Source organism: Galendromus occidentalis, unplaced genomic scaffold (genome assembly GCF_000255335.2).
Source record: "Galendromus occidentalis unplaced genomic scaffold, Mocc_1.1 scf7180000077527, whole genome shotgun sequence".
Lineage (NCBI taxonomy): Eukaryota > Metazoa > Arthropoda > Arachnida > Mesostigmata > Phytoseiidae > Galendromus > Galendromus occidentalis.
The window spans coordinates 1,224,116-1,234,231 of record NW_003805515.1 but is presented as its reverse complement, the minus strand read 5'-3'; the positions used below and the strand labels follow the sequence as shown (position 1 = coordinate 1,234,231).

Sequence of the window (10,116 nt, the reverse complement as noted above, 5' to 3'; positions counted from 1 at the left end):
CATCAGGTGGAGCTTAGAGCTGGCTCGGCGCTCAGCAAAGCCCATCTGGGCTCCAGTGCCGCTTTCCTGAATTCTCGTGGTTTCGGCCTCTGGCCGTGAGCTACCCCCGAATCCTGGCGTCGTTCACGCGTCTTCGAGAACCGCATCGGGGATCCCTCCAGCATGGCTGCATGCCATTGTCTTCATCGTATGAATCCGTCCATCTCGTCTCGGAGAAGCCTCGTGCTTGAGACGCTCCCCATTCGAAATGGGGAAAAAAAATCCTTTCGTCTTCGCCGGATCGGTCCGACCCTAATACGTGGCCGGAACAGTCTGCCGTATTTTCTGAGATCGGCCAACCAATGAAGTTCGGCCCTGTGACCCGAGAAGGAGCGTCTTAGGGAAGCGAATCAGTCCTTAGGGCCCATTCGCCCCGGTCCGCCGCGATCGACTGTTCTTCGAGCAGGGAGTGAAGAGTTGATAGACTTTGACGGATGTGCTCACCTATACGAAGAACGTCGACACGAAGAGATTTTCTCTCGTTGAACGTCACTGAACGCGGCCTGTTTGTCGGGGCGAGCATCGAATAGATATTCCCTTCCGTGGAGGCATATCGGAATTGATGAACGCCTAATTCTCTCAGCACAACTATCCTGTTTGGCAGATAGGGACGGTTCGATAGGGAGTCTACGCTCAGAATTTCCGCTCGTTTTCATCGTCTATAGCCCTGTTATCCCGGGAAGGGCTCCTTATTTTTCCATCAACGTCCCAACACTGCAATCCAAGTTAAGTTACGCCTATTCCGCTTGATTACGATCCGGCACCAAGTAGAGCCGGCTGTGAATTCCTAAGCAGGTCATGAATATCATTGAGCCTGATGAAGGCCTTGCGAGAGAGCTCCGTCGAATCATGGAAATTGTCAAGGCTTAGACTGAGGTGATTATTAGCTCGTTCGGAAGGTGCGTGACGCTTCTCCGAGGTCTATGAATCTCGCTATTCCGATACCAAACTCGCAACGAAGCTCCAAGTGATCGAGCCACCGTACAATGGTGGTATCCCTCAATGAGTAGGCAAATGGGTGGCCGGCCTGCCGGCCTTCAATGGAGATCGCGGATGCCATCGGAACAGGTAAGCCGCGTGTCGGCGTATATGTAGAGAAATAGCCGGATACACTGGACGGACCCGAGAAGATCGGTTAATCTGTTCGAGCATGGAGCGCTGTTCTCGAAGCCCACCCGTTGACATCCTGTTCTCCTAGCTCTCGTAGTCCAGCATGGGACTATCGACGTAGACCTCTGTCCGGAGGATAAAATCAGAAGACGTGTGTGTCAAGGAGATGGTTCGGTCCTGCTTCTTGATGAAATTTTGACGTGCCGTCGAAAGCGGGAATCAAAAACACGGTAATCTACCATTCTTCCGATATTAGTCCCGAGCATAACTCGGGGAGAGAACTGCATCGAAATTGAGCGGTTTCAAAGTTCGAACGCTGAAAACCTCCGCCCAGGTAAATACTTTTCTCGAGTCTGAGGATGACGTCTTCCCTCGCGCAGAGTCGTGGCGGAGCTCATTCGGAGATGAATTGTCGACCGCCTGGATGCCGCCTCGGGTCAGTCACCGCGAAAATATGCGATGAAGTGATCAATAATCTCGATCCCGAAGACGCACCCGAGTCTTATTTTCAAGAAGGAGCGGGAAATAATCAGCACTGGAGTCTCGAGGTCAACGCCCGCTAATGAGGCCTGATTTCGAGAGCCGAGAATGGAAACCCCGAGAAATCCAATTCGGGGGGCTAGATGATCTGAATTGGGGGTTTCCGAGAAAAAGCACATATCATTAGACTCCCCTGGAGCGCCTTGAGTGAGTGATCGGTATATTCCATGAATCGGAAAAAGCATCAGACCAATCCCCATACGACACAAAACCTCCGGATAGCAGGATTATCCGACTGGAAGACTAGAGCTCCTCTCAAATGATCTTCACTGCAGTATTTCATCGGATGGAAGCTGATCAAGAGACATTGCTCCTATCCGTTCTTATACCGACATCACAAGCGTATCCGGCCCTCGAATTCCGACAATCGCTCCGAACAGACTCGATATTTCTCGTAACAACCTAGAGACGGGTGGAATTTGTAATAGTGGGCCCCAAGCGCGAAATCGTCGCGGTACCGTGGAGCCGATGCCGCATCGGATGGAAAGAGATCGCGCTCATTGAATCCCGCTCTGCGCCGGGATCGATGGTTTCTGGTCTCGCGTTGAATCGACAGTAAAATTTCGGGGATCTTCGAATGAACCCTTGAGTCTTGGAGCCGCGGAATCCCCCCAGATTACGAGACCGTGAATATTTCTTTGGATAAGTTACTCTATCTTTCCGTCTCGTTCAATATTCTTGTTCCACCTGGAGCTGGTGGTGTGCAATCCTCAACTCCCAGATCCGAACCCTCCATTGAGCAGTCCCATCAGTCAGAGCTGGAAGCTAGCTGATTGTGACCGTCACTGACTTTTCGGACCACTGACGAGGCTATCGCTGACTACAATAACTCTTTGAGGAGTCACAGCCTATAAGTCGGGTGGAACCGTGAGACATTCGTTCGGAGCATTCCTTCGCAGAACCGCAAGCGAGATGCGTCGCACCCACTGTTGGATGTCAGATTCTCGAGCTCACCACGGAGAATATGCACGGGTCTCCGGAAACTTCCGCTCTTTGGCAAGGAAAGAGGTCCAGAACATGCTAATCGGAAATTCCGATCGACGTCCAGCAGATTGGAACGTTATGCTCGTTATTTGCGGGGAATTCGTCGAGAGAAGCTCGAGCCAGTTTGATTCAGCATCGAATGCCAGGAATAAAAGTGAATGCCCGCTAGTTCTTTTATTATATAAGAGTTGCGACGGCACTAGAATGACAGAGACAATTCTTCTGTGACGCGATTCAAGGTTGGCGAACCCGAGTCTTAAATAACGGACACGCAAATCCTGAGGAGCTGCGGGCTCACGCAATAAGCTACGGTCAAGGCGGAAAAATGTGGACAGAATACAACGCTCCAGTGATTATCGGATTATTCACCTAGTTCTCAGGGGATGCGAAGGTCGATGACAGCTTTGCCAAAGCTTCGATTCCATCGAGAACGGCCACTAGAAGGGGCCTCATTGAATCCCGGCCCTGGCTTGGGCGATTCTAAGATCGTCTGAGAGGTTGAGGACGCTTCATCAGCACCGTAGTATCATGTGCTCTCGAGACCGGACTCGATATGGAGCTTCGGAGTCATTATATGATATGCGCTTTCTCTAATTAACAGGTGGGGGAGGAGGTGGGTGTTAACGGCTTTCGATAAAGATCGCATAAGCCTTCGGAGGAGGCGAACCGTGAGTCGGCGCTGCGATATCGTCGAATATGCTCGAGGGACCAGAGCATCTGGCTAAGTATGCGTGAGCTCATAGCCGAGAATGAGCGCGAGCTTCGGGAGGAGCATTTCCGAACCGGACTCCAAGGGGATTTGGAGCCGACGAGCCAATGGTCCGAGACGCGGCGGCATTTACAGCTATATATCGACGTGAGTGCCACCGCGTTAGGCTTGGTGGAGCCTGGAGTTTCTTCGCATTATTTTCTGCTTTGAAACAAGTAACGAAGAATGAGCATCACGAACGAGCCTTCCTCGATATCCACGCAGTGATTCCCGATCATACGGAGACAGAGAGCCCGAGGGCTGACGTCTGTTCTCGTCACACGCGTCCTGAGCCGCATCATGGAGCTCGCGCGAATTCAACGGAATAATCAAAGGAGGCAATTCAGGAAATAGAAGGAAATTTTTTTCCGGTAATGAATGAGCGGCAATACTGAAAAAAATCCTACGAGATGTCTAATGGAATAATGATTGGTCCCGATGTCGGGGAGCGCTGTGGGGCGTCGATTGAAGGGGGTAAACCAAGCTCGACATCGGTCGGATCTCCCGAGCGTTTTGGGGTCACGTCCGGCGATTGTCGCATGGATTGCACTTTCGAGCTATATAAGTATCGCTCAGCTACTTGACGAAGCCTCTAGCTGCGCGCTGTCCTAATCGCCCGCTGAGACGTTTGCTCCTGTGATCCAAAGAGAGTTCCCTCGATTAGCTCGGTGTCTGACGGACTATGTACCAACCGAGCAGTTCCCGAATTGCACTCTGTCCCAACGGCACTCTGCGACGATTAATTGTAATGCAACGGATGCGCTCTCCCAATCGCTGTAGAGCGTATCGCCAGATTCCACGTCCGAGGTGTATAAATCGATGGACGGTGATCGTCGTCGATTTCTCCCGGTCGACGAGCGAAAGAAAGTGCGGGACATCAGTGGGACAAGTGGGAACATCAGGCAAGCCCAGAAATCGTCAGGATACACATCTATTTCAGAATCCGAGCCGATTTCTTCCGCGGGCATTCCATTTTTCCATCGTAGGTAATCCTACCCATTCTCGTTGCTACCCAAATGGAAATAAAGGGAAATGAGGTGCCGATCATGGTGGAGCCCTCTCGAGCAGGCTCTTTGTCTCGACTGAAATGCATCGACACCCATCTCGAGCCATCCTTTCTCACTGTGTCCTGGCGGGTGATGCCGCGTCGTAGCTTTCTGATCGACCTTGTGCCCCTCACACGCCTGACGGCGCGCCACCAGAAGCTTTGCAGGAGTCCTTCTGCGGCAAAACTCACTTTCATACACACACTGACAGAAACTACCGATGGGGACCGAACGAACCGAAGTGGAAGTGCCGATCGAGAGTTCGAAAGGACGTTACGAAGATTTCCGCCGAGGTCTGACTCTCGCCGGGGACTGCGGTTCCACCTTCGAGAAACCTCCCTGGTTCGTTCCCGAACTCTATGAACACGGCAGGAAAGTGCTCTGGGACAACTTGTTCGTGTGAGTGCGTCGGTCTGCGAGATTTAGGAAAAAGTTTCAGGAATTCGAGGGATGAACGAAACTTAGCGAACTGTCCGTGAATTCTTGCAGAGCCCTGTGGTGTCACCTGGCTGGCTTGATAATTGGTGTCACGAGTTTCAAACCCTACACAGTTCTCCTGAACAATGGCAATCACTTCAGTCTGCGCGCATTGGCTTGTCGTTACGTGTCGACCACGAGAGCAGTACTCAGCTGGTACCGCAGTGATGTCTTCGATCCCAGGTCTGAAGGTTAGTTGCGATATCTGCGTGTCGGATCTGCGCCCCGCAATGCGATTTCTTCTTGTCAGTGATCCTTGCTGAGCGGGACACTCTCTCGGTGTTCCGATGGAGCGAAACCGGTATCCTTGGGTCTAACATCGGCAATGGCGACCTCACGAAAGTCGACATATCTCTCAGGTCACAAGAGTGTGCGTCGGGTGCGCGCGATGCATTTGGCTGCCGATCGATACATGCAGAAATTGGAGCCGCTCGAAAACGGGGAGCAATGGATCAGTCAGTATTGGATGGGAGCCACGCAGACTGCATTCATACAACTCATGATCACGCATCCGGAGAAACTCGGGCTGCGCCATCTCTCCGACAAAGACTTAGAGAGCATCATCCACTACTGGAGATGCATCGGTTTGTAAAATTCAGGAGTTTTCTCACTCGATCGGGAAAATTCATTTTCTCCACGTATAAGATGAATTATTAGAGCGCGAATAGAGGGAAGCAGAATTAAATGAGATGCATCTGCGAGGAATCCGTGAGTGAAGAGCGATTCCTCATCGAGCGAATCTTATTCGTGAGTAGGTTGTGCGCGCCCCAGAACAGTCAGTGTATTCAAGCATGTTTATCATGTTTCTTTTTGTGAAGGTTACCTCCTCGGTATTTCCGATGACTTCAACGTTTGCTCTGGAAGTCTCGATGAATTTAGGAAATTCACGGAAGAATTGATTCGACACGAAGTCCATCCTTCGATGCTGACAGCACACAAGGGTCAGATGAAGCTCAGCGAGAGCATCATCGAGGCTCTGCTCGCGGTCGCGCCGAGTCGCTACATCAAACTCACCTATCCCGCTTTCATCGCATTCTTTGCGCAAGTGAGTACCAACAGATACATGACTTGACGTTCGGATGAAGCCTCCTGGATTGATCCCGGAAAACATGGAGTGGGACGGAAATCATAGACTGAGATCCAAACATTGAAGGTCCTCGGCGTCCACTACGACCGAGAGCTGAAGAGGAAGGACCGCTTTTGCCTATGGATTCTCACGACCCTTTTCGAGGGACGTATCCTATCGTACAGAGTCATGAGATGGCTCATTCGGAAACGGATACTCGACCGACTGGACACCGCCTCGAAGGCAGACACCTCGAAGATATGCGATGAACTGATCGACGATCTCGATTCCAAGGAAGCACCGAGCTGTCCCTTTGTGCGAAAAAATAAAATAGTCAGCATTGAAGTCAGCCCGCCGCGCGGCGAACTCCTTCTAGAAAGTTCCCGACCTCGAGAGTCCGGAGCAGGAGCACTACGATATCGAAGGAAACTTATCGGACGAGTTAGATAAGAAAATCTGTGAATGTTGTATACATTGTGATATAGATGTACGTCTTGTAAATAAACCGAGGCTGATTCTGCGAATCAATTGCCAAAATATTCCTCTCATGGAACGGAACTCATCAGAGAATCTAGAGACCGATATACGAAGCCTTCCTTGTGTCTGGGCGCCGGGGTAGGAAGCCGGGAGATTCTTGGAGTGAATGCTAATGTGGATTCTTGTGGGGGACTTATCGAATACGGGGCGATTCGGCCCTGTCGGGGAGGCAGCTGCAGGTATGTACCGGACGGTGATTTTATCGAGCAGTGTTCTGTTTTCGAAGCGGTATTCTGTGTCGGAATTTCGGGTGTTTAAATTCTCGTTTCTGTGCCGTTACGCCGCACCGTTAGTGGATCGTGGCCCCTGGCGCCCGCGTGGCCTTGAGTTGAGTATTTGACGATGGTGACGACGTCGGCGATGAACAACAGTTGCGCGGGCATATTCACTGCGGGAAGATTGACACGTAACGCCTCGCCGATCCGCTGCGAAATGATGAACTTTCATGAACGCTTCCAACACCTAATCTTGCGGAAGCTGCCACCCACGGCATGACGGCGCGCGGAAGCTGGGGCGCGTTCGGAGTTAATCGAGTTCCGTTCCGGAGAACTGTTCCGTGGAGAAAGTCGATTAGAGCAGCCTGCATCGAAATCCCAGGGATCATTGTGTGCGAGCACATGACGCTTGCTCGTTTTGCTCGCGCAAACATTCGGTGCAAATTTCACATCGTCGTCGAAAGGCCTACAGCCAGCTGACAGACAAACGAGCCTGCTGGGGACTTTCGCTCAGACGGGGTTAGTGACTTTTTATCCGGGAATTATCGACATTGGCCCGCGCTAGCCGACCTTCACAGGACACCCGTACGCAGATGCCGGAAGCAATTTTGCCGGAATCCGAACGAACATCTGATTTCCTTGAGAGACGATCTTTCACCAGAAAATTAAAAGTTCTCCGCTCTTCATCCTGCAATCTAATTGCTTCACGGAAGAGGCTCTCCGTCGCGATCTGTCGGCTGGGCGGATAACTGGCCGACAGGTCGGGGTATCGGAGTCCGCGACCCGATCCCACAGCGACCGGGACCTCCCAATACGTGAATAACGTCACCGCCTGACGCCTGCGGAACAGAGACTGTCCGTCGTGCACCACGGGTCATTTTCGTTACATCGCTGCGGCTCGACGAGCTGGAGCTGAAATGGGCGACGGAGCTCGGTGAAAGCCGAGCTGACGCTTTGGCGTCGACCCGACGCAGCTTGTCCGCCGCCAGGAACGAGAAAGCAATTCATCGAAGGGGCGATCAAGCAACCGGCGAAACTAAGCTGGCCCGGCTCTATCATAGATTGAGTCCGGGGGGCGAAACGAAGCGCAATGCAACCTGGAAAAATGTAGAATTCTGAAGCTGTTTTTACAAGGTCGGGAACTGCTGCTCCATATCCCAGCCGTATCGGCCTCAAATTCGTTGAGCAATGTTTGCCTTTAGCTCAACAGTTCTGGCAACGGTAACTACTTCATCGAGGACTTGACAGACAGAAACGTCGGTGATGGCGATGTTGCCGGTCGTGATGGTGACGACGATGATAACAATAAAAAGTATTTCTCTCCTAGAACGATCGAAAGTTGTATTTTCGATGTATTCAGGAGGTCACAAGGACTGAAACGGGGAAGCTTCCACGGACTGCGCAGTCACTCACGCGAAACCCCAAATTTCTCCTTCTATTACGGTGGCAGGAAAGGCCACAGCGACAAAGGCGTCTACGCCACTTCAACAACACTCACAGACACACACACACGCGCACAGAAAGCACGGAAACTTCAGGGTCGAGCCCCTCAGGTGAGGGCCTGCGATCTGCGGCTCACCGGCGCGCGATGGTGGATTCAGAAAATCTCTCCAATTCGCCGTTGACGCTACAGAATAGTAGACAACTTCCACGGATTCGGATTGGCCGAGAAAGTTTTTCTGAACGTTTTCGATCAGAGTCACTCGGTTTTCCTGAGGGATTGGACCTCAGGGGTTCTAGTCAAGAAGGAAAATCTAGTCGCGCGGTTCGGTGACGATGTGCCAAAAGGAAACCATTGATGAGGTCGTTGTGCAAATTGAATGTGATCGTCTAACCTGGGAGAAACTGCAGCAAGGTAAAACCAAAGATGGAGATTGTGGGAATTCTCTGGAGAAACCGAAATGGTTCGAAGAGGAGCAGTATCTCCGCGGACAGAAACTTCTCATGGATAATCTGCTTTGGTGAGTGTATATCGAAAATTTGTCCGGACGATTCTGACAGGAATCTTCGGCAGCACTTCTAGCACAGGAAGAGGGTGTTGACCGAGGCTTCCGAGGCTGCGGGAAGAGCAGGCCGAAGAACGTGAAACGCTAAGATCGTTTAATTATTTTCAAGCTCGATGTTCTGTCATCTCGCTGGTTTAATCTTGGGGGTCGCGATCGAAATCCCTTACACCGTCCTCGCCAATACCGGAAATCACAGATCCCTGAAAGATTTGGCCTCGCGGTACCTCTCGACGAGCGATAAGATCATCAAATGGTATTCGAGCGATATATTCAATCCTACGACAGAGGGTGAGTTTGTGCCGCTCTCTTCCGACACGAATGAGCTGAGATGGTCGTTCCAAGCTTTCGGGCTTCGCGGCAAATTCGCTCAATGGAGTTTTTGCGCATCATTCAGGAGCGAAGAGCATCGCGATGGTGCGGAAAATGCATGCGGCCTCTCACCGAACCATGAATAGATCTCACCCGAAACCCGACGCCAACGAGCTATGGATGTCTCAATTCTACATGGCCACAACCCAAATTTCGTTCGTTGGTCTCATGATGTTTTGCCCCAAGGCGGTTGGGCTTGGACACCTCTCGAAGGCGGACAAAGAAGCGATCATGCACTATTGGCGTTGCATAGGTGAGTTTTCTCAATGCGAAGCCCCGGCCTTCTGTGTCGATTTCTCACGGAGCCGCGCGACTTTTGTGTTGTGGGTCGATCCAGGTCGATCTGATGCCAGAATCCGAAATCCGAACGCGAGATTTTCTCAGGATACCTCCTCGGTATATCCGACGAGTACAACGTGTGCGGTGGATCTATCGACGACCTCGAAACTCTGACGCTGGCGTTCGTGGAGAACCTGCTCCGGCCATCAATGCTGGAAATCAGCTCGGACAAATTTAATATGACTCGAGGGATCCTGGACTCGGTTTTGAAGTCGATCGGGAACAGATTCGTAACGAGGAACGGCTTCATCGCGTTTTGGTGTCCGGTAGGTGCTGATGTCAGGATTGAAAGATCCGTCAAAAGTCCGATGTCGACCGTCTCGCCAATAAGAGAATCTTGGGAATAACTTTCGGAGAAAAACAACGCATTGCCTCCCTCTCATTCCAGATAATAAAAGTGCACTTCGACGAAAAGCTCAGCGTTGGTGACCGTATCTGCGTCCTCCTCATGAAATTGGTGTACTCCAGCGGAATCACCAACTTTGAAATTGTCCGACGCTTCCTGAACTATCGACACAAGCAGAGATACCTGAGTGCCTTTGCGAGTCCCAATCGACTATCGGACTCCTGTCTGAATGATGTTTACGGCGACATTCCGATGTGTCCGTATCTGGTGAAGAAAAATAGCTGATAGAGCTGA

The 10,116-nt window shown here is 51.4% G+C and overlaps 2 protein-coding genes across 2 annotated transcripts; both read left to right on the top strand.

The window, feature by feature from the left end:
- Nucleotides 1-4,687: 4,687 nt before the first annotated feature.
- On the top strand, nt 4,688-6,460 carry LOC114828481 (uncharacterized). Its single transcript, XM_029112781.1, has 5 exons — nt 4,688-4,866; nt 4,957-5,135; nt 5,304-5,528; nt 5,763-5,989; nt 6,098-6,460. Exons 1-5 carry the CDS (start codon nt 4,688-4,690, stop codon nt 6,458-6,460), a joined length of 1,173 nt encoding a protein of 390 aa, XP_028968614.1.
- Nucleotides 6,461-8,538: 2,078 nt separating this feature from the next.
- Nucleotides 8,539-10,107, top strand: LOC114828480 (uncharacterized). The gene is made up of 5 exons (XM_029112780.1): nt 8,539-8,723; nt 8,878-9,056; nt 9,163-9,390; nt 9,522-9,742; nt 9,865-10,107. The coding sequence occupies exons 1-5, from the start codon at nt 8,539-8,541 to the stop codon at nt 10,105-10,107; spliced, it is 1,056 nt and encodes a 351-aa protein (XP_028968613.1).
- Nucleotides 10,108-10,116: the final 9 nt, after the last annotated feature.